The sequence below is a fragment of the Indicator indicator genome, chromosome 1 (assembly GCF_027791375.1).
Source record: "Indicator indicator isolate 239-I01 chromosome 1, UM_Iind_1.1, whole genome shotgun sequence".
Lineage (NCBI taxonomy): Eukaryota > Metazoa > Chordata > Aves > Piciformes > Indicatoridae > Indicator > Indicator indicator.
Window position 1 is genome coordinate 7225837 of NC_072010.1, and position 25573 is coordinate 7251409.

At 37.4% G+C, this 25573-nt stretch overlaps 1 protein-coding gene across 2 annotated transcripts in view; it reads left to right on the forward strand.

The window, feature by feature from the left end:
• DLG2 (discs large MAGUK scaffold protein 2) overlaps nt 1-25573 on the forward strand; it is a 701362-nt gene that overhangs the window by 132359 nt on the left and 543430 nt on the right. Inside the window, exon 1 of one of the 2 annotated variants that reach the window (XM_054382932.1) lies at nt 22516-22593. The exons of the other annotated variant lie outside the window; for it this stretch is intronic. Coding sequence (XP_054238907.1) covers nt 22516-22593 — 78 coding nt within the window. Of the gene's footprint in view, nt 1-22515; nt 22594-25573 lie in introns of those variants that run through there. 2 annotated transcript variants of the gene reach the window in all.

Below are 25573 nucleotides of genomic sequence, written 5' to 3' on the forward strand. Positions count from 1 at the left end.
ATATATCATCTAATCATAACATTTGATGTTAAGACTATATTTTAAATTGAAAATTTCAATGTTGATTTCACAACTTCCCTCTCTAATGTCTGATTACACCCTTTACTAGTGAAATGGTAACTTGGAACTGATCTAGAGGTTTTAACTGGCTAATGCCCATGGTACAAAGAGGATCAAGAAAAGATTTGCAAAAGTTCTTGACCACAACTTAGCTGCTCATTACATGTTATATAGTGGACCAGGCAAATGGTACACAGACTTGAAAATAGAACCATACAGAGGTTATCCTCTAACACAATCATATTTAGAATAATGACTGGAACCTTTGATTAGGTTAAATCCATTCTTCCCCTTTCAGAGCAAAGGGAGAGTCGAGCACATTAAAAAGCTAATTGATTAGATGTCTCTGAGACACACACTGCTGGGGGGTATGCAAACCACAGTGAAGGATTTCTCTCTGTTGGAACAACTGGTTTTAAAATATGGTATTTCTAATATAGATGTTTATTACAAAAAGCACATTTGAAATTCTGCTGTTGTATACTGTAATTTAAGGATTAAACCCATTTTTTTTTCATATCATTGTTTGTTTCCCCTGTGAAAGAACTGATGCAGTGTATCCAGATTAAGATCGATTAACAATTCTGTGAATTTTGCCCAGCAGATATAATCGTTGGTTGCCTTAGCAACTTGGAAGATTAAATCATAAGATAAAATCCAGTGGGTTCAATTAAAAATTCTTGCTGAAATTCAGATTCCTTTGAGGGTGAAAATGACCAGTGTTTCAAAATGCACTTGAGAATTCTCAGAGTTGTCCCCTTTTATTTCAGTGTCATTTACTAGAAATAAAATATAAATCAAATATAATATTCAGGAAATATTTACCTATTGTCATTTACTATTGGTGTTGATGCATTAAAAATAATGAAGCTTGGTGGTTTCGTTAAATAGCAAGGCAGAGGCTAAACTTTATCTTGCTGACAGAAGAATTTGATTTATCATGTTCGCTAGGCTATGTTTCCTGTATTTGAAACCAACCAGGATTTATGTTAGTATTGGTCCTACACATACTTTAAGAAGCAGCATTTTTTAATGTAGTTTTGATGTATTATGCTAGGACTTTAATTCTGAAACATGCTCCTAAAGGACTTTGTTTTGTTGGAACTGTCTACTGCCCAGTGTGTGGCTGCAGAGCACACACAGACAAGGTTCTCTCCTCTCACCAGCTCCAGCTTGGGTGTTTTCTGTAATTCCTGGGTAAATACCAGGGCCTATTCACCTCTTTTTGACTAAACTGATCATTGTGCTACTGACTTGCTGGCAACTGTATTGTCTTACAGATCTTCTAGCTCTTCTGGTGTCCTGATGACCTCTTCTTTGGGTAGATGTACTTTTAACACAGTGATGCTGAGGGAAGTCTTATTTATTGTTCATAAGCTTTTCTCAAAGATGTCTTTATTTCATAAAATGACCTCCAGGTATTCTGATATGGTGTCAAAAAGCATGAACACCAGAGCATTAACATGTTGATGCTGACCTTGCGTAATGCTTGCCTTTCATTCTTCCCCTTGCATGAAAGAGAAATAAGTACATTAGTGCTTTCTATCTTCACTTGTCCTAATGAAATGTTTGTTTGTTTTTTTTTTTTACTTATCCTCCACTGCTGTCATGGATATCACCAAAGACAGACTACCTGGTCAGACACTAAACATATTGTATCTCATGCAAAGGAATGCATTCTGGTGGGGACTAGCTTGAGTGATCCTGCTTTGGCAGGGGGACTGGATCCAGTGATCTCTTGATGTCCCTTCCAACTTCTAATATACTGTGATGCTGTGATAATGCAGAACCCATTTCCAGCAAAATTTTGGTTTTCTTACTTTAATCATCCTTTTACTTGACTTCTTTGGAAACAAAGATGAAATGATGATGACTGGAAAGAATGTGCTTCTTTTGAAAGAATTAAATAGAAAAATTAAATAAAGGGAAATAAGTAGAATGAGAGAAAGGTAATTGCTGCTGTAATATCCTAGACACCAAGAGAAAAACAGTGTCTTCCATTTACAGGGATAACAAAAGGAGTCACCTCTTTCATTCCCTGTTTAAGTCGCTTCATTACATTTTGGGGTTTGATGCATATTCTACATGTTAGCAATTCTACAGACAAGATACTGAACACCTGTTCTGAAATTATATCTCAATTGTGCTGAATACTGGTGGATTTCACAGATAAAAGGAATAGCAATCAGAGAAAGGAAAGTTGGTATAAAATTTGTAATAAATTGCATAGATAAACCACCATCACTTGACAGCTGAATATAAGACAAATCTGAACTCCTTTGGGACCTGTATCAGCAAGAAATCTTTGCAGAGATATTTTATCCTAAGAGTTATCCCTTGAAACCTTTTTAATAATTCCAGCAGTTATAACAAATTATATTAAATTACAAGGTAGACCTAAAGCAGTATCCTAGAAGCCTCAAAATTCTGAGTCTAGTTTGGGACATAAAAGTGTAGCTCTGGGAAAAAAAAAATATAGAATAAAGTATTGGAATCAAAGCATAGTAAGATAAAAAAGAAGCCTGTGAGTAGAAAATACCTTTTTTCACATAGTTTAAGTTCTCTTTCTCTCTCTCCCTTTTTTTTTTTTTTTTTTTTTTTTTAGCATGCTAAAAACTTTGTGTTGTCACTGGGCATGAGGAACTTTCTTATCACTAAAAGCTAATTAATGAAGCTTAGTGAAAATGAAAGTTCTCTTACCTCTTTTGCTGGAAGGTACTTCCTGGCTTTTTGGTGTCGATTTTACAATCAGCATGTACTTGCAATTATTTTTATTTTATTTAATGTTTATGACAGATTTAATGTTTATGACAGATTTAATGTTTATGATAGAAATCTCATGCTAAAGTGACCCCTTTAACTGCACAGAAATGTAGATTTGCTAAACTTTGCTCTTATGCTGGCGAGAAATCTGCTCCATTGCTCTGTTATTTACAGAACTGTTTTGCAGTTCTACACCATTCTGAAATTACTTTCTTTCAGTTTAAACTCTCTGTTATGGAATCACAAGTGAAAACCTCATCCTAGCTTCATCTGTGCTCTACATTCCTTCCTTAATTTCAATTACTAGTTTAAAAGGAATCAGCTGGGAATAGGCCAGAGGGAAATTTATGTGAATGAATGAATGAACCTTTTTCTCGGTTTCCTTATCCTAAAATAAAAAAAAGCTAAAAGGAAAAATGTAGGAGGTTTACAAATAATTTTGTATATATTCTTGGAAATTTAAATAAATTACTATGTATTTTTGCATTATGTATTTTAGATGTAATGCATAGTGTAAAATCTTACTTTTTTTTTTTTTTTTTTAATTGACCCATGAAGCAGTCTTAATCTCTGTAATTTGAAAGGCTTTGTAGAGATCAGTATTACCATTGTCTTCTGATTTGGTGAAACAAAGATATGGAATGGGGAAGGGAAGGGCCTTCAAGTCCCACAACACTGCACAACAATTTCATGGCTGAGCTACCAGCTCAGTTTTCTGAGTCTCTTCCGGTGCCCTAGCAATTCTCTCCCATCGCTAATACTCCTTGTGCATAACGAGGATATCTTTTTGTTCTAAAGGAAATTGCTTGCAACAAGTCAGAGATGCTTTAATAGGACAGCAGGACTTCAGGCATGATGGATGAGTACTGAAGGAATCATGTTAACAGATGTTGATGAAAACTCTTCTTTCACAGCACTAAGGATTACATAGTGTCAGAGTGCCTAGTTTAGAAGTTTGTGTAATTTGCAAGCCAGACGTTTCTGAAAGCACATCTACAAAGTGCATGCTTTCTTTTAATGCAACTTTAAAAGTAGATCTCAAAAAAGAAAGAAAATCAAAAGACTCCTTGTGTACCAACACCATCAAGGGAGATATGTGATGGATTGTAATATTAAATACTTTCCGCTGTGCATGAAGATTTAAATGAGGGCTACATTAGCCAGCTGATGAATTGCCCAGTTCTTCAGCTTGCCTAGAGAAGTATCTCAGGAAGGGTCATCCAAATTATAACAGAATATATAGCCAGCTGTGATAGAACCAAGTAGTTTTTCATCTGTGTGCTATGCTGGAACTCATTACAAAAAAAAAAAAACCACAACAACAAAAACAAACAAACGAAAAAAAACTTTTAAGCCAAGGAAGCATAATTTTAAAACTTACTCTTTGACTGTAAGATCCATTGGCCAGGCCCTAGTAAGAAGATGTGTTGATGGAGAGAGATTGTTCTTTAAGGCAGCTCTCAATGAGAAAGGTGTAAGGAGAAGAGGAGAGTGGGTTTGCATCACACTGTAGACTTTAATAGATTGCTTTCCGAATGCCTAGCACAATTGCTGGCATGTAGCATGTAGTGAAGATGGATAAGTATCACACCTCCTGGCAAGCATACAAGCAAATAATTGTATCAGCAAGCTGGAAACATGAGTTTGATCTCTAAAGCAAGGAGGTAAATGAGGAAATAATTTTAGTTTTTATCTAGCCTGACCTAAAAAATTAGTTCAGTGTATTTTCTCCATTTTCTGTATCCTGTCTAGCTACATTTTTTTTAAAGATATAAAGTCTTAGAAACTCTTTTATTGGGATTACTGTACCAGAGAAAAAATGTTTGTTTATGGATGCTTGCTTTCAATTCTGTTCACAGAACTGGGATCCTGTCAAATTTTCCCCTGTCAAATCTTTCTCTGATTTGTGAAATTAATGCATAATAGATCCCTGCCTTTTGTTTTCATTTTAATACTAAAATCAGGGTGTGAGTTAATAATGTGCAGTGGCATTCAGCTTAACTATTTCATTGCTTTCTGTAGATAGTTCTGCTGAAAAATGTCAGGCATTAAAATAACATAAATCAATGCTAATAACCTTCACTAAGATATCCTTAATATACCCTTTAAGGTAATATATAACATCATGAAGTCTAATAAGGCAGAAAAATGTAGTTTGAAGTCTTGGTGCTGCACTAACTCTACTTATTCAGAGTGCATGTGTGAAATGAATGTTAATATTGAAAATATGTTTGGTATTGGCATGTTTTACAGTTCCTTCCTTGCAGTGCACAAGAGAAAGCTCTGTGGACATTATTCAGCTTAGTGGAGAAAAAAAAAAAGTCTTATGAAATTTTAAAGTGATACATTTGGGAATGGTAGAACAGAGTGGCAGCACATTAATCTTTACAAGGGTTATCTGTCCCTGGTGGAAAATGCATGATAAGGTGCCATCCTTTTAAATCTCCTGGAAACATATGGACAGGAAGGATGGTGAATGTTTAAGCAACCAAGTTTTTGCAGAACTTTAATTTCTAAATAATGTGGCCAAGGACTAACTTTAAATGGATCTATCCTTGGGTATTGTCAAGTAGTTTCTCCAAATAAGTGATTACACTTGCAGCCAGAGACCCTGGCTAAGAAATCAAATATACTATCTGAAGCAAACTGTAGGCATGACTTGCTTTAGCAATAAGAAAGGGTCATGTTGATGGTCCTGCATACAAAAAAGCTATTTTTCTTAAATAGTTACTGGAAAGCCAGGCAGAATTCCAAATAAGGTAATTGTAACTGAAGATGTATGTGGAGGTGCAGCCCCATAGCATGAATGTGTATATTGAGTTTTAAAAAGATATTTGAATATATTTAAAGTACACTGGGATAATCTGGTGCTTTTCCTGACTTAGCTGAGCATCTGTGTCTGTGGAACCCAAATATTTCAATTCATCCTTCTAGAAAGCCAGTGGAAATCAGTCCAAAAACTATACCGAGACTAGGATGTCTTTGAATGACACCAATTAAATCACATGTTCTTCTGAGTGCTATTCTTAACTATCCTAATTAATTATGCAGAAGGGACATAATTACATATTCCTATCTGTCAACTCATGAAAATACAGAAGTGCATGTTTTTTGTTCAGTAGTATAAGGTGTTTGTGAAAGCTATGTCATGGCATGAATCACCTGCTTTTTAGACATCTGAATGTTAGGAATCTCAGTCCAGGTTTGACATCACAGGACCCATGACAGTCACAGTGGCAAAAAGCAGGCATGTTATGTTGTCAGTTTTGTATGATGTTTAGTCTGAGATTACGTGAGAAACAATCAAACATTCTCAGAAATCCCAGGATGAAGCTCATAGGTGCTGATGGATTTTTAGGGATGATGCAGCCCACATGGGATCCCAAACTGGCAGTTAAGAAGGATGTACTGCAAGGAGTTAACTGCTTTAAAGCAAAACAGGGTTTGACTATTCAGGAATCTATAGTGCCTGAAAGAATCATTGTCTAGAGGTAAATTTGTGCAATTTAGAACAGCTAGTGGCTTTGCAAACATTCTTCAAAATGTCTCCTTCTCTGGAGACTTGCAAAACCTACCTGGATGCATTCACTAACCTAAAGTGATCCTGCTCTGGCAGGGGGGGTTGGTTGATGATCTCTTGAGGTCCTTTCTAACCTCTGATATACTGTGATACTGTGATTTTGCAGCTATAGCTTTAGATCTCCATCTATACTGCGTAATATTAAGATTCTTTGAATAACTGTAAAGATACCCAGACACAGACTAATTTGAGCCAAATTAGAGCTGTTCTGGCTTCTCCTTTTAAAAACGAAACAAATAACAACAGAAAACAAGTAGCAGCTCTCTGGCCATGGCAATTTTCCAGTATCATCTGTGAGCGGCACCTCTACTACAGTGCATAACAGCACTACAGAGCAGGAGGTACTCATCTTCCCAAACAATTATGAGGTTTTACAGAAGGGAGAGACTGCAGAAAGCGCCTACATCAAGGCCAGTATAACAGACAAAACTGACATTGCTTTGTTTGGAAGTGGTGTCAATCTGCCAAACTGTCATTAAAACTTCTTTTTCTGTACACTGCTGTTTCTGTGTCTGTGTGTGTGATTCAGCATTGTACCAGGCATATTACTGGTGCAATAGCTATAATCTAAACATTTTGAAATGTTAGTATTTATTTATAAGATAAAAATTTAGTTTTTAAACTTACTTCAGTCTGGTTTTAGTTTAGCTTTTTTTTTTTTTTCCCTGTCAGTTTTTCTTTGCTTTAGCCCAGGTAAAATATGGGTAAGTTGTGTTTGAGCTTCTATATTTTCACATATTCTTCTTTATTAATTACATTTCCTTTTGAGAACAGAAGTGGGAAAATATAATCGATGCAGTCAACAAAGGCAGTGAGGGGTCTGGAGCACAAGCACTATGAGGGGCAGCTGAGGGAGCTGGGTTTGTTTAGCCTGGAGAAGAGGAGGCTCAGGGGAGACCTCATTTCTGTCTACAACTACCTAAAGGGAGGTTGTAGCCAGGTGGGGGTTGGTCTCTTCTCCCAGGCAACCAGCAGCAGAACAAGAGGACACAGTCTCAAGCTGTGCCAGGGAAGGTTTAGGCTGGATGTTAGGAAGAAATTCTTCACAGAAAGAGTGATTGGCCATTGAAATGTGCTGCCCAGGGAGGTGGTGGAGTCACCATCCCTGGAGGTGTTAAAATGAGACGAGGCACTTAGTGCCATGGTTTAGCTGATTAGATGGTGTTGGGTGATAGGTTGGACTAGATGATCCTGAAGGTCTTTCCCAGCCTGGTTAATTCTGTGATTCAGTCAATAATAAAAGTGTACTATCAAAGCAAAGGATTGTCCCTTCACCTCTTCTTCTTGGCTTAATCCTTTCTGTCCTGATGAAGGAGTTTTGAAGGAAGATTCCTTCTGGTTCCTGAGTCATGGGCATAAAAGATTATCTCATAAACTGAAAACCTCTGAGGCAGAATGAGATTCTTAAAAAAATGCTTGAAAAGTGAGAGATTTTTAATGAATTATTAATGTTATTGGTCTTTTTCTCTCTTTTTTTCCTAAAGAACTTGGTAGACTTTTTTTTGCATTTCAGAAAGTTGCCTAATTTCTACTTCACAAAGTAAGCTATTGGTTAAGTCTTGTTAAGTTGGTTGAGTTGGAAGTACAAGAAAAGGAGTTTAGGGAAAAAAATGCCAGAAAACCTTTTTCCACCTCTTGTGAAGAATCTATGCTGGAGTGAGCTGGGAATCAAAGGGAATGAGAGTAGGCTGAAAAGGATGACATTATTTCCAGTTTGTACCAAGAGATTATAAATTAAAAACAAATAAGTAAGAAAGGAAAAGAAAGTGAAAATGGTCACTGACAATAGGTAATCTAAGACAAGAGAGCCCAGTCAGCACAATCATAACATGTTTGTTTTGCATGGATGGGTTTGACAGAGAATTAATATGTGTGGAAAGATGCATACTGTGTTTCATGCAGATAATATGCTACCTGTGACCCTAATGACAGAGGAATAAAGAAGAGAAAAACGGAGCAAATGAACGTGAGTGCCCTCCTAGAGATGCCCTGAATTAATAGAGTTAAATGACTGGGTACAATTGCTCATATGATAGAGTGCCAGGAGCTGTCAGCTGGGATTGGTTAGGAGAATAATGTCCCTGCGTGAAACATAGTAGAAAATAGTAACAATCTATAATATTAATTGAAAGGTTTAGAAAATAACAGTGAGATGGAGCTTGAGACCTTGTCTAGAGCTGGAGCTTTAGCACAGTGCGGGTGTGCAGAAATTGATTTGGTTTTCAATGTTAAAATTTCCTGAGTAATTGCCAGGTATAGATTCCCCTTTAAAAAAACCCAAAACCAAACACACAACAACAAACAACAAAAAACAGATCCCCATTAAAAAATCCAGCTCGTGCATCATCTACAAAGCAGTACTGGTGTGCCAGGAGTACAGAAGCTGTGGCCTCCAGAAAGGAACGCCTCGTGGAAAACTTCAGATGTTTTTGGGCTTCTGTAAAATGATTCAAGTTATTGTCCAGACTGACACCTTGTATTGCTGACACTTTATTCAGCAATGCTCTGGGAAAGGTCATGACATCTATCTCATGCAGTAGCTTAGAAAATAAAGTGATGCACAACTGCCTATCTGACACGCCCCGGTCTTTGGCCCTCTCTCTTTCCAGTCCTGTTGCTCCAGTTATCTTGCTAGACTGCTTGTAAATACGTCTTGCAGACAGATTGCTGTTACATGTTGGCTCAGCTATTTTATCCTCATTTTCTTCAAATGTTTTTGTCTGAGGATGGGTATAGTCACTCCTGAATGTTGTCAAATAAAAGCATTTGAGAAGTTGATAAAAGATCTGGGCTAGTTATACATGAGGCTATTTATTTAGTGTGACATTTTTAGTTGCTAAATCACACGCGTGCAAATAAGCATAAATCCATAAATTGCTCAGGCATCTTGGACAGGCAAGCCACTTACCTTTCTGATTCCCAAAGCAAAATTGATATTTATTAATCAACCTGTCTGCCTCTATAATAAACTCCTGTAGCTCTCAGTGTGTGGCCTCTTAGAATGCTTTGTAAAAATATACTCCTTCCTAAGAGATTCAGAGCAGCTGTTAAGCAAGCCAGCTGAACAGCTCTGCTCAGTTGCAGTCTGATTCCAGTCATGCACATTACTGTATTATTGCTTTTCAAATGTTTCGGTTCATGTTAAAAATGTGACAGAGAATCTGTGTTGTGTCTCTAATAATGCACTATCATATGCATGGATTAAAATTTGGATTTTAAAAAAGAATACTTATGCATACCAACACAGATGTGGAAAACTGTCTAATCAGAAAAAAAAAAAAAAAAGTGTGCTCATAGGAAAAATGGTGTCATTTAGATTATTTAACTCCATGGGCTATGTTCACTGCTGAGCAAAGGATAAATTGCTAGTTCTTGCATAGCTGCTTTTCTTCATGTAGGATAAATTACAGCAGCATTAAGTACCAGAATCAGTGTTTATTTATAAATGAATTCAGGGCTTTTATGGTTGTCGATTTTTATTCTCATTGACCTGTGGTACACCTCTACAGTACTTTCACATGTATTGAGAAGCTTAATTAAGTGAAAGATATTACTTTTTGTAGCATTTCAGGCTTTCTGCTTGGTGAAGAAATGAAGCTGGATGAATCAAATGTGAGTGACTTTTACAGTCTATAGTTTGACCTTTCTTCCCAACTGAAGAATTATCTATAGATTAGTTGCCTGGTGTTGGCAATAGTCTAAACCATTTAGGCAACCTTTATTTTTTTTTACTGTTGTATCCAATAATGTCTGGAACATGGAAATAGCGAGTCTTCTCATTCCAAGGGAATATTCAATCTTTTATAAATCTTTGGAGGGTGCCTAGAATTCTTAAAGGCACTTAAGCACAAGAACAGAGGCTTTTTCAGAGTCAAATAAGAGAGAAAAAAATGTCATTCATTAGGCAAACTCCCATGTAAATCAGTGGAAAAAGAGAATTTAACTTAGGAATTAGGGGTTTGCTTGTTTGTTTGAAGTGAAACATCCTTCAGACCATCTCAGGTATAACTATATCTATGCTATGTATAACTCTGCATATTTCCTGAAAATTGTTACTGGGAAAATTGTGCTGCATAGTATCAGTCATCTGCTTTTACATACATACTGAATTTAAAACAGTATTCTACATTATGGTGCTGTTTTACAGTCACATCTTACTTTCAACTCTGATTTTAAAACCTGCCCAAAGGGGGCACAATAAGTAAAACAATTATTTAAAATTACATTTAATAACATTTAAAGACTTTATTGGTTCTATGACTAAAGCATATCAGTGCTCATAAATCAAACAGGCCAGCAGTTTAAATATTACTAACATATTACTTCAGTTCAAAGACCTTTTCTCACACTATGCATAGAAAAGCATTGAAGGAAATGGCCTCACTTTCTGAAGGCCACAGCTTTACAAGTAGTTTGTACTTCATTTTGTACCTTAGGGTCTCAAAGGATATACCCCTTCTTTTGTAATTTTGGATCACTTTCAACTGTAATGACTTTATTTACATATATTTCAAGCATTGCTTGAAATGTCTTGTTTTATTTTCTTCTGTCTCTTAAGTTGACATTTGTAATGTATTGTGCCTTGCCACTACACCGTGTTCTCTTGCTTATATAGGTCTCTCTCAACAAGGCACATTGCATATTCCTAAATCTACAACTGTGGAGGCTGAAACCTAGGCTGTGTGCCCTGTACTGCAAACAACTGAAATCGTGACTTACACAGTACTGTAGAATCATAGAATATTTTGATTGGAAAACAGCTCTAAGATCATCAAGTCCAGCTCTCAACCTAACACCCCTATGGCCATTAACCCATTTCCCAAAGTGCAACGTCTACACATTTGTTGTACACTTCCAGGGACGGTGGCTCTACCACCTCCCTGTGTGACCTGTTCCAATGCCTGATGACTCTTTCAATAAAGGAATTTTTTTAATATCCAATATAAACTGCCCTTGGTGCAATTTGAGTCCATTTCCTCTTGTCCTATCACTTGATGCTAGGGAGAAGAGACCAACCTCACTATAACATCCTTTCAGGTAGTTATAGAGAGCGATAAGGTTTCCCCTCAGCCTCTTCTTCTCAACTAAAGAACCCTAACTCACTCAGCCACTCCTCATGGGACTTGTTCTCTGAGTGCTTCACCAGCTTTGTTGCACTTCTCTGCACATGGTCCAGAACCTCAATGTCATTCTTATAACGAGAGGCCCAAAACTGACCTCAGTATTCGAGGTGCAGCCTCACCAGTACCGAATACAGGGGGACAATCAGTTCCCTACTCCTGCTGTCCACGCTATCTGGTATTCCATATGTCTTTGCATGTGAAAAGAAATTCAAGATTTAACATGTAGCATTTATCCATGATACATTGCTTGAGATGTGCAATGAGCATGAAATCAAAGCCAAAGTGTTAGTATGCTCTTTCATACACTTGTTCTGATGGAAACCCCATAGGTAGGAATAGCCATGTTTTGCTGCTGAGTTGTTGCCTTGAAGTATACTGAGGTAATGCATTCACGGAATATATTTGTGTTGTCATGTTATGTCCCGAGGTTTAATGTTGATTTATTGTCCCTAATAGATGAGATAATCAAAAGGTATATTTCTTTAGACCTCTTCAGACTGAGACCAGACTGGAAGATTATACTGCCTGCTTATGTCATCTTTAAATCACAACAAATTACCAACACATTTGTGTAATACATTTGCAATCTACCATCTTTTTGTTGTCTTCCTGCACCATTACTGTAGGCAGAGTATCTTCTCAGGCAAGTGAATATGCATCCATTATTCCAAAGGAATTGAAAAAGCATAAATGCCTAGTATGTACTGGAAAGGGGAGGCTTGAAAGCAAGAAATAGACGTGTCAGAGGGCATTTTAGTGAAACTATTTTGGCAGTGGGATGTGTTTAACTGATTAAAATAATGGCTGTGAGAGTGTGAGGCAGGTTAGTGCAAGGTAGGTAGGCAACTAGAGACACTCCTCTTATCCACTGCAGATGTGGTTTGCTGTAATAAAGATCTGGTCTGGATCGGAGCTGGGGCTCACCGTAACCCACACCAACAGTTATCATTAACTACCAGACTGCCAGGTTGTGACAACCAGCAGTATCTGGGAGCCTGCTAGGATAAGGCACAACTTAGAAGACTGGAGCCTTTTATCACTTTTACCTTCACTGAACTGTTCAAGACTTTGAACAGTGAAGAGGAGGAAAGGAAAGAGAACAGATTGTTTCTCTTAAGATCAGAGTTCCCATCCAATACTGGGAATGGGATTTTGGCACATCAGTAATTATTTAATTTTAGAGCTTTTCTATCTAGTTGGCTCCCCATGAGCCATATAACAAATAAGTAGAGTCTTTGGATATGCTGGTTCTGGTGCATTAATACGTCAAGGGCAAAGATGAGTTGTGAAAATCTGGGTATATTGCATCTTTTGTGTGTTTAGTTGTGGGGACTGGTGGAGAAACAGCCCTTTGTTCTACTTCCATTCTGCTTCTGGCAGGTCTAGGCATGCTTGCTAGTATACATGATAAAATGAAGCGCAGTTAATTGCTTGCTTTTGTGGTGCTTTCTCTCCTTCAGATGCCTTTTTAAAAATTCACATAAATTCACCCTAGCACCTTCATAGAGTCTAGGTGACACGTGAGAAGACAATGAATGTGCCTAGCTTGGCAAAATTCAATGTGCAGAAAGGTGTGGGAGAGTCTTTTGGGCTGCTAGATGTATGGATCAAAAGAAAGTATTTCCAGTGAGATGTGCAGAACAGGAATTTTAAAAATATCTCTTAACTGGGATCCCAAGGAAAAGTTAAATGTAAATGTAAATTTAATTTAGGCTGAAGTATTAACAGCCCTGGAGAAGGCTGAAATGTTCTGATTTTGGATGAAAAAGATAAATATTTTCACAATTTCAAGGAAAATTTTCTCAATTTTCTGATGGCTAGAGAGCTTGAAAAGTTTCTACTTTCTTGAAACACTTGGATAAAATTTTAAAACTTTAAACTCTTTGAAAAGATGCTGTTTTTTATTGTTGTCCTAGAAAGCTACAACATTTTTTTCTGGATTTTTTTGGGGTCTGTTGTCAAAGTATATCCCACTAGCCATATGCTGCCTGAATTCTCCCTCTGGTTTTCAAAGTGCCAAAATCCTTTGCAAGAAAAGATTTTCCCTCCATAACTGAGTTTCTCATGCTTGTCCAGAGCAATGGGAATAAAATATGCTGGGGTTGCACTCAAAAGATATTCACTAAAAAAATATGGTGTCATAAACATTCTTTTCTCCATTGTTAGCATATAATTAACCAATTGATTGAAATATGTATTAGAAAGGTAAATTAAATTTTATACTATAGTACTTGCTGTATTTATTTTTATTTTTTAACTTCTAAAGATCTCATAGGTGGAAGAATAACTTCTTGTCCTTGAATACATATTCCTTTGCAGATCTTTTTTCTTTCTGGTCTAAATGTGTGTAACACTGCCTTTTATTCCTGTTATTGATAAAATGGACCTTTTTACATGTCACATCGCAATGAAACATTTGTGTAACCAGTTTTGTTAAGGACTTGCACAGACCTTTCAGCAGAGTTCTGCAAGGTTTGGTATCACCCAGTGTGGGGGTAGATGCTCTCTTTTTCTGTATGCTTTCTATCATATTATTTCACATTCACTAATACTTTTATCTTTAGGCTCTCCCAGTGTGGTAGAGCATTATTCTTTTCATTTGAAGAATGAGCAGCTGGCTTGCAAAGAATAATTATGCTTGTGCAGAAGAATTGTAGCAGAATTAAGAGAGAAAGGCTGGTGCTTGGTGTTCTGTGTTTTGGGCTGTCCTCCCCCTGCTTTTCTTGAGCAACAGAAATGTGGTGAGTCAGTTTCAAAGCACAGAGACTTCTTCCTGGTCTTTGCCCATAAGAAGCAAGACTTGCAGCAAGTCGTAGATAAAGACTTGCTGTTGTTTTCCTATCATTATATTTGAATTTATTTATGGATCCAACCATTTATTTATAGATATATCTGGATTTTTAAGTATATATTTATATTATTATTTAGTAGAATGTTTTTCCTCCATATTTCTTCCTTTTTCTTGCATTTTAGCAGAATACGTTATTTTTTTCAAGCCTTTGTTCAGCACCTGAAGTGTTCAGCAGTGTTGATCTTAATGATTTGCCTCCAAAATGACTTAATTTCTGAACTGATATTGAACTGTAGGTTCTCTCCCCATGCTGTGAGAATTACAAGCTGGGAAAGCTTAGGACTGAAGTAAAGAGAAAATACTATAATGAGAACCAGCAGAACTCACTATCTGTTGTAATTTTTTTTCTGCCACATGTGGGTTATATTCTGTATCAAGCATTAAAAAACAGGTAGGCAACCCTGAAATGGGAGGGGGGTGACATGAACAATTAGGGTGTGGGATGGCCCAGCCAACAGCAAAATATGGCTGGAGAGAGTGATTGCTGAGAGCGGGGAACCACTGCTTTGGCAGAGGCTTGGGAAAATGACCAAAGGTGGCTTAGCATGAGCTGCTCAGAAATGTGCTGAGTGGGCTCAATCCATGCAACTATATGTCTTGCCTCTAAGGTGCTGGTGGCATGACATTGGTTTACAGCTATCTTGTTTGATTTCATCGCTTGTAATTCTTTACTATTTCATAGCTGAATGATGCCTGGATTCTTGCGCACGAGAGTTTTCTCAAGAGGTTGTTATAAGGACGTGGGCTAGGCACATTCACCTCGAACTATTACATGACTGTGGGTCAAAGGAGGCCATGTGTTTCACTATCAGTGCCTATCACTTGTGGTGATTCTGCTTAAGCTGACTTTTTAATTTTGCTCTTGGGGCTGATAAAGTGCAAGTGAGATTTAAGAAGGGCTTTGAAAGAGATGGCTGCTTGTAATCATCCAGGAATAAAAAAAATAATTAAAAAATGATAAAATTATATATATCCCTGTGATTGTGCCTGTAACTGGCTTTGGGGGTTCTTTTGTGAGTATCAGTGAGATGAGCAGCTCATTAAAGGCTGCCTCACTTGCTGGTGCAAAAAAAAGATCATACAGAAAAGATGTATCCTAGTGGTACTTGTGGGTAGGTAAATGGACATTGGCAGCCCTCCTGCTCCTTGCCTGCTCTGTACAGACAGAAAGCTGTGACTGGCACAGGACTGAGTTATGGAGAATGTATACCACCTCTGCTTGGCTTTGGCCATGACAAGCTCTGTGTCCACATACTGCCATAGAGGAGATTTTGAGCTCCCAGGCATCATGCAGATTCTCTAATGCCCATAACCAAGTAGCTTCTTTGAACTGTCCTTCATCCTGTTTTGAAACAGATAATACTCCACCATCATACAGAACTATTTGTAAGCACTAAGGAAAAAAAAGTACTTGAATATTGTAGGAAGAGAGGAATATACACAGTGCTGTAATATAATAATTAGAATCATAAAACTGTTTTGGTTGGAAAAGACCTCTAAGATCATTGAGTCCTATTACCTTAACACCACCATGGCCATTAAATCATGTCCTGAAGTGCCCACGTCCACATGTTTCTTGAACACCTCCAGGGATGGTGACTCCAACACCTCCCTGGGTGACCTATTTGAATGCCTGACCAGCCATTTCGTAAAGAATTTTTTCCTAATACCTAACCTAAACCTCCCCTGGTGTAATTTGAGTCCATTTTATGTTGTTCTATCACCCGATGCTAGGGAGAAGAGGCTGACTCCCACCTCACTGCAACATCCTTTCAGGTAGTTGTAAAGAGCAATGATGTCTCCCCTCAGCCTCCTCTTCTGCAGACTAAAGAACCCCAGTTCCCTCAGCCACTCCTCATAAGGTTTGTTCTCTAGACCCCTCAACATTTTGGTTGCCGTATCGCTTTCCATTCCAGATTCCATTTTGATCAGGATTGTATTTGGCAAGTCCCTTGCAAAATGCACTGGTGACACACAAATAAGCACTGCTTGTAGTGTGTGGCTCCTTCTTTCTTTTTCCCTCCCCAAGGATAAATTTTGTAGTCCATATTATTTCCTGTGGGCGTACTTGCCATGCAAATAGATAACTGTACTACATACACCGTGCTTTCACTTGACACAAGAATCTGAGCAGCATAATGGCACATCTGAGTATTTCATACAAAATTTTGGTTGTGATTTCTTAACATAGCAGGAAGAAACTTAAAAATTTCTACCAGACAGGTAGAACAAGAGGCAATTTGTGCTGAACTAGGGAGAGAGAGGAAAATAAAGTGACATTTTTCAAGTTTTTATTAATTTTTCAAGGCTGCTAACAGTTGTTATATTGTGTGACTCACTAGAGTTTCCTATGCACCAGCAGAAACTAGAGTGGAAAATCAATTTCTAAAATCAAAATTAAGTACCATAATTAGGTTTGTCTCTGTTCCAAGGCTTAACAAATAAAATAGGAAAAAAAGAACTGCCTGAATTTAAAACACTGTCTTTTATGCCATTACATTGTAAAGTCCTAGAATACCTCCCTGTGTGCAGGGATGAGCTCGGTCTCAGTGTTTAGCATAGGAATTATTTCATTTCCATTTCTTGTGCTTCCACAGTTAAAACTCTATTTCACTCCATTATGTAGCACAACACCTCGTCCTCTCTTCTATTGACCTGTTGTGGCACTAGATAGACGGTGAGTGCCATCTATCACATCAAATAATAGGAAAGTAGGAAAATAGCAGGGATAATTGCATGGCAGAGGGCAGGTACACCATTTTTTAGGCTCTCACACTTAAAGGAGATCAACAGGAGGATATGCTTGCATTTTATTTCTTTACTGCTCTGAAGTCCTGTGACATTGCACACGAAATTCTTCATGCCCTCTGCTAGAAGACAGTTCTGCCATATATCAGAAAAGGTGAGAGAAGAGGTGTCTTCTATTTTAAGGGGAAGTTAGACCTGGGGCAAACTTGTAATGTCACAGATGTGTTTCTGAAAGCACAATTTCTTAAAAAAAAAAAAGGCAGAAGAAATATTAAGGGAGTAGAAAAAGATAAATTGGAAGAGAAGAGCATGAATATCTGCCATCCTTAATATATAGCTTTTCATTCTTATTTCCCCCAACTTCTATCCTATCTTCCTTCTTTTTTTGCCTCCTCCTTTTCCCCTTTCCCCCATCCCCTGAAACATTTCTTTGTTAGGATACATGACTGTTCTCAGAATCACTATGCTCTATTTCAACCGTTGACTTAGAAGCTGCAAGAAAGCATCTGGTTTTTAAGCACCCAGATTTCCCTACCTTTAAAAATCAGGCCTATGTGATAGAATTTTAATTTTTTTATTATGGGGAAAAAAAAAATAACAACCTGTCAGGAAACACCATAAATGGTGAGGCTGCATCTTGAATACTGTCTTCAGTTTTGAGCCCCTCAATTCAAGGAAGGTATTCAAGGAGTGTGTTCAAAAAAGGACAGTGGTGGAAGGGTTGATGAAAGGTCTAGAGAACAACTCTTATGAGGAGTGGCTGAGGAAACTGGGGTTGTTTAGCCTGGAGAAAAGGAGGATCAGGGGAGACCTCACTCTCTATCTAAAAGGAGGTTGGAATGAGGTGAGGGTCAGTCTCTTCTCCCAAGTAACAAGCAATAGTGCAAGAGGAAACAGTCTCAAATTGCACTAGGGAAGGTTTAGGTTGGATATTAGGAAATATTTCTTTACTGAAAGAGTTGTCAGCAGGCTGCCCAGGCAAGTAGTGTAGTCACCATCCCTGGAGGTATTTAAAGGACCTGTAGAAGTGACATTTATTGACATGGCTTAATGGTGGACTTGGCAGTGTTAGTTTTACAGTGGACTCAATGATCTTAAGGGTGTTTTTCAACCTCAATGATTCTATGATTCTGTTTTTTTGAATATTTTGGCTGTATTGTAACTTCAACAGAGTGGGTTCTCCTTTGGCTGAAAAAGAAGTCTGGATTTTGGTGGTGCTGGAGTTACTACCCCTTTTGTGAAAGTGGCCTTTCCTGTGCACTTTGTGAAAGTGCATTTCCAGTAAGAACACTGCCAGTTGCAGTAGGAGGAACATTTGTACACATGCTTCTGTTTGTAGCAAGGAATGAAAAATAAGATCTTTACAAATCTTGAGACTGCCATCTACTTTAACTGTTGTAAGGTCTGAATGCCTAAAATTTATATCCTCTAGATGGAATAGTAGACATTAAGGTTCCTGCCTTTCCTAGAAATCTGGTCATTAAGTAATATGTCTTGGCATCATGTAACTGTGTAAGATAATTAGTTGTGTTGGGGATGGGAAATGATTGCTTGTACAGTCAGCCAAATCAATATCTGTTGTTGCCTAGTACTAAAAAAAAAAAAAACACCAATAAAAAAACAACAACAAAGCAAGTAAGAAAAGCTAGCTACCTTACTTTCACATGTATCCACAGCTATGCTGAATGCTAACATTTAAACCTCAAAGTGAAGTGATTGTTTTAAACCTTTGATAGTACATTTTTTAATTGTTCCATCTCCTGTCCATTTCACTGGAAACAGAGCTCTGTAACCCCTGAATGACTAATCTTTTCATCTGCCTTCCTATTCTTACAAGAAAGGGATTATTTATGACTGAAGAGTATTTGTAATTTAAACGGCCCTGTCATCACATTTTCTGACTACTGTGTGTGTATATTCAGACAGAGGTAGGAAAGAAACAGAATCCACAGCTAACATCTATCTTCACCACAGGTGTGTGAGGGGGAGGTAGACACCCCACGTGTGCACTGTGAGAAGTTATCCCTTAAAGAGAGAAGATTAATGCTCTGTCTAAAGCTAAGCTGTGCTTCTTCCCATGTGCTGCTGAAGTAAAACAGCAATGTTAAAATTGAAAAAGAAGGCAATGCTGGTGATACTCAGTGCATACAAACAGTTGGCAAGGTGTTTGAAACAACCATCTGTTTTGGTACTGAGCATCAATTGCCTTTGCTTACAACGTTGGGGAGCTGTGTCATAAAAATAATAGAATTCAACACCATAGTTGCTTTATGCTTATACCCATGTGTCCGCTTGTGGTAAGACCAATTCTTCTCACAGAACCACAAGAATGCAATTTAATGTATAACATAGATATGGTTTGGTTTACTGAAAGCCACCCACTCATTCGCAGCAATAAAGCCCCTCGTAAAATTTATTCTTAACTGATTATCTCCTGTCTGTGATAATATTGCTGCTCAATTGCATGCATCTCTCTGCCCTTGTAATGTAGCACTTCAGTGAGCAAGCTAAAGTACGTATTACTCCTGTGAGCAGGCAGCAGCTGGGAGCTCCAGTTCTTCTAAAGCAGCTCTGCTTGTAGCACTTCTATAAAACGCAGGCTTCGTTATGATTACAGTAAAATATTAATGATCATAAAATCCCTGGATACCAGTACAGACCTAATAAACCTGCTGTTGACAATGTATGGCAGACTGCTGTATGAAGGAGCTGTGAGAAAATGGCTTGTAGTCTAGGGTTGTAGGATTTAGATAGACCTGCAAATGCATGCAAATAGTTAAAATGCTTTTCTGATCGGAATCAGAATTAGGTATTTCGCGAGATTTATTCTTCCTGATGTAACATTTTCAGTGGGTGGAAAAAATTACCTCCCTATTGCTTTGTCATTATTCCTTAAATGAACAATGTAGTCTTTTTTAGTTTTTTTCCCTCTAAGTGGGATGAATTGTGGCTTTTTATTGCTCTCTATTTTTCCTGAATAAATAGTTCAGTAAAGCTGGTAATGTTGATGATAGAAGTCATAAAAAGGAGGGTTTATTGTTTAATGAGTGTTTCCTCTGATTTTCTCAGCAGCTGAATATACATAAGACTATATAAATAGTTGCTTGAGAGAATGTACCCTTTTTTGGTTGCAGTGCAATGATTTCAAATTATACTTATTCTCTGTATAAAAGCATGGGAGAGAGTAGAAGAAGTGTTCTACTGTTTATGAATATAATATGTGAGATATTTTTTCCTGTTCTTTTTGTGTTAAAATTTATAGTATTGGTTAAGCAGTATGATGATGTCACTTCTCCTTTTCTGTACTTCCCCATCCCCCTTACCCCCCTCTACCCTGTTCATGTTTTCTTACTCTGATAGTCCAGCTAAAAAGATTTCTTCCTAAATTTTTCAAGCCACCTTTCTTCCTTTTCTTCCTGTCACTCCATTATAGGGCACTCTGTTATCCCACAAAGGTGGAGAATGGTATGAGCCTATTATGTGGCATAATAAAGGTTTTCGCACCTTAAAGAATCCATCTTACTATTCTATCCAACTAGAGCTGGAGTGGTATTAAGGACAGATATCTCTTTTATATCAATTTAAACCAATGGCTATACTCTATTCTGTGGTCATATAACTTTCTAACTGCCAGGATTATCTAAAAGTCTGAATTGGAAGTAATTAGAAAATATTATCTTCCAGGAATGCTACCAGTTACCAAATAATTTGCCATAAGGTTTTAAATGTTAAGCAAAACCAGAACATATACTTTGCAGTTTCCTTGACAAAAAATTCACTTTCTAAGAATTTCAATTTAGTTAGTCAACTTACCATTTTCAAATGTGTTGAAGGAATTCTTTGAACTCTTTATAATCTTAATGGAATTGAGCAATATATGCCTTTAGGCTCAATGCTTGGGCACTGCCATCCAGCTCCAGTAACTTGGATATTCTGTGTAAGTTTTAAGTGGGAGTGGAATATTTTCCCTTTTGAATTCGTGCGCCCTGGGGAAAATAATTTCAGCCATTCTCTGAAAATCCAGGGGCAGAAAAAGTGTTTCCTTGGCCCCAAGAGCCCTATACTAGATTGCTGTGGCTGTATTTCCCTTGCTGTGCGTCTATTAATTTTGATTTTCTCGTTACCACTGAAAAGCAGAGGAGAAATTATTCTTTCATGTGTGCATCCCGAATGCAATCCTACACACAGGACATCAGTGATTCTCCTGCATGTTGGTATCACAGCAATGATTCTCCCACATGTTGGTATCACTGCAACTGTAGGTAGGAGGGCAAGGGACAGGATTAATCCTATAATACAAAGTGTTATCAAGTACAATACATAGGTATAAAACCTGTAAATTTCCAGCTTTGATAATGCCTCTGGATGGGAGGAAATCTGGTTAGTCATATGTCTGGAGCCAAAAAAATGTATGTTTCTGCTTATTGTTTAGAAATTATTATTGAAGAAAGGTGCAAGGGTTAAAGCTGAAGTATGCTACAAAAGGAAAATAGTAACACTGCAAAAATAGGTGTTTATAAGTACTTCTCAAGTCCTGATTTAAAATAACTCGAAACTGAAAGAAGAGGAAGAATCAAGCTTAGGTAGGGCAGAAGTTAAAGATTAATTTGGGGAAAAAAAATCTATGTCATGGAGCCATTATCAAAGAAAACCAGAAGTCCTTGAGTGAGTCTTAAATCCTTCAGCAAAGCATGTGTGACATCAGCAAGTGAACTGAACAGCTATGATGTTTTTCTGTTGCAAACTAAAACTAGGTAACAAAAAATATCTCTGATTAGATCTGAAAACACTAGAACAAAGTAAAATCGGTTTTCCTTTCATATCTTAATTGCAGTGAAAGACATAAAACACCTGTTCCTTCACCTTAACAGTTAATATCCATTTCTATTTTTGGCACTTCTGTACCCCTTTCCTCTCCTGCAGTGCTGTGTATCTCATATTCGAACTGCTGCTGCTTCAGTTGCATGCTGGCAAATCAAAGAGAACCAAGGAGTTAAATTTCAGAACAGGAGAAGAGGAGGTGAGCTGTCTGCTACAGTAGTTTACTGCAGTTTCCTTTCATACTGACACATATGTAGTTTGTGGTGACAGTGCTAAAGAACTGCAGACAGGCATTTAGCAGACTGGATGTGAGCTGGATGCAAAGATGCCTCACCCTGGACTTCCTGCTGGCAGTATGTAAATACACCTGCAGACTGGCCACACTGGGTGCTTGTGGTTTTGTTTTTTTTCAGAAGGCAGCATGAGAGGACCTGACAAAGCAACAGCATAGTTGAGAGACCTTAACCAGCATTAGATTTGTATCTCAGTTGTGGGGGAAGTTATTTTTGGTGGTGGTTCTTTTTTGTGTGTTAGTGCTGCATATTCAGACTGAAATCTTCATCACTACAATGTTTGCCTCTATCTGGTATGCCAAGAAGCTGGGACGCAGGTTTGTGCATAACGCCAGGAAAGCAAAAGCAGAAAAGGTATGTTCCTAGTGGGAATATAAAGCCTTATGTCTCATGCAAGCTGCCTGCTGGCATCCTGTTGTGTATTTGGTTAGCTTTTTTAATACCTTGAAAAACAACCTATTGCTGTTCATGATTTCATGCAAGAATCCTCGAATACTTTGCATATTATTAAATAAAGGGGAGAAGATCCTTTCAAAAGTCTTTATGCCCTCTTTTATTTATTTTCTTGCAAGATAAACAGCTGTACATCTGGTATGTTGTGTGTTAAGGGAGCACTCCAGTGAACTTGTTGCTGTGCTGCATTATTTTACTAGTGCAATATTAGGCTTTGAACAATAGTTGGTTGTTTGCTGCTTGTGTATTTCTTCTAGTGTGGGATCAACGGGAATGTAATAACATGTTAAGCATTTATACTGTTTGGGAATTTTGTTTCATGATACTTGTTGAAACTGCTGCAGCAGAGATCCCTTCTATTTAAAAAGATACAGGTATGTAAAAATGGTCAGTACTATCTTTCAGTGCTTTATTCCCATAAAATCTAACTATTTTTAACCAGCTGTTTTCTGGAAGTCCTTATAGGTAAGATTCTTCTGCCAATTTTCTCCATGAGTAAAACTTAAATTGTTTTAGAATTTGCAGTAATGATAACCGGGGGACATCAAGGCAATTTTGTTTAGTTCTAAATACAGATTTTTTTTTTTTTTTTTTTTTTTGTTAGGAGACCTACATTCCAATTTTGTCTAAATTAACATACAAAACACTTTCAAAATGGGACTAATTCATCTTTTACAAACCCAGCATTAGACTGGGGTAAAAAACTTCAATGTAATGTTAGAAAGTTACCAAATTAGTCTGATAATGGTGCCTTCTTCTTTTCCCTGCTGTCTTTGATGTAGTGTAAGAATTCATAAATGGATTGCTCTATTATTTCTTTGATATATCTTCTGCTATGTTATGCAGCTGCCAATCCGCTACATAATTATCCATTGCCCAAATCCCTCTGCATAGCAAAAATGCATTATATTTGTGATTAGAGAAGAGAGAATGGGCAAGGATTTGCTTTTTCTGCAAAAATTCCAGGGATTGAAAAGATGCTGTGTGGAAATTTTAAAATGTAAATATTAAAGTCTTTGTTTTATATATTTCACATTGTATGCATATGGGAAAATAGAAATGCAGTTAGCTATACATGGGACTGTCAAACTTTCTTTCTCATTAATCATATTTCGGTAAAGAGGGCACCATATAAACTCTCTTGATGTTTGTGTGTTGCTATGGAAGGAAAAAAAGTTGCAGGCTGGATCTTCCTCAGTCCTGAGGGGCTCCCTCCAGAGGAACATTTGCTTTCAGGCTTCCTCCGAGATGACAGAGGCAGGATGAGTGGACATATTCCACCCTTGACACAGTGGGGCTCACTCGGCAGCTTTAAAAGCAGAGTTAGTATGGGTGGTTTAAAGCATGTATGTTTGTAGATGATTCCAATAGCCTTGAAAATTTTCATAAGAGTGTTATTCACTAAAAAATTATATTCTTCTCTGCAGAGTCTTGTAGCATAGACTAAAGCTTTAAAAATTTTGTCTTTCTCTTTATCTTAAGGTATATGAAATATTTCTATAGAAATCAATTATGATGCTACTTATTCAGCTCTATAGCACTTTTAGTATAATCAAAATCAGCTGAGGTCTGTGCTGCTGAAGCTTTGAAGCCATACCTCATTTTTTTTTAGAGAAAAGCTTCCTTCTGAACATTTCTGGAGTATGCTATTGGCATATTTGCAAAAGAATTTTATTTTTGGCAGAAGACAGTAAGTCTGCAAGAAATCATCTTGTAAATTGTTTACTTATTTTCTTATATCAAAAATAAAATGTCTTTCTTGGAGCTTTATTTCACAGTCATGGCTTACTTTAATGATTTAATTTAATAATTTGTTTTACATAAATCAGTGGAGTACTCCAGCAAAGAGAAAAAATGCCATTCCTAGCAGGATGCTATTTCAGTAAGTGCTATTGATGATTGGAAGCTGATCAACACTGACATCTTCAGTACAATACCTTGTCACAGGAGAACACAGATCTGAAAACTGGTCTATCAAAAGTAAATGAAAATTCATATTTAAATGCATAGATTTTGGGGCTTATTTTGTTTTTCTTTTTGTTTTGTCTTTTTTTAATTTTTTTTTTAATGGTTGAATAACCAACTTGTTATTCAGTGCTATCTTGCATATTTCTTTTTTTCTGGAAGAATAATTATCTTTTTCTGTGAGTGCACGATTTGAATTAAACATTGGTTTTTTTAGTGTGCTTCTGGAGACAATAACAAACAGCAATAAATTGTAATACCCTATGTATGCAGAAAGAGTTTCTTGCAGTTAAAATCTGCATAGCAGGGATCAGAAGAGTATGGTGCCATAACAGATTTTTCTATTATGCTTAGCTTCTTTGTATTAGTACAAGTCAATTTTTTTTTTTTTTTAAGGAGTATTTCTAATAAACAGATTTTTTTTTCTTAGGACCAGGAAGAAAACTGGGGGAGGGCATAATAGAAGAGTGCTATAGCATGGACTGATATGTGCACACACACATATGCAGAACCTTACATAGTAGTACCTTAAAATACCAGAACTTTGGGCTTTAACTGTGCAGAGAGAGGACTTGGATCTCCTAGGTGACTATGTGGTGAAGCAGAATTTCCAAGGTATAAAACAGAGCATCCAGTGCCAGGGGTGCACACAGAGGCAGGGGAAAGGTTGATGAGAGGGACAGTCCCTTGTGGGACAGTTGTGTGGTGCCCCTTTTGTGTGTGTTCCATATCTGCATGCGGGTGTTTGGTTTTGTCAGTGTGGGTCAGTTTGGTCTCCAGCATCTCCAGAGCTCCCTATGCTTTCCAAAGTTGGACTTCCTATCCTCATACTTCCCATCTGCCCGTACCTCCCTATAGCTAAATATGGCAGCCCTTGCTCTGGAAGAGCTGGCATGCAAATTGTCTCAGAGTGGGA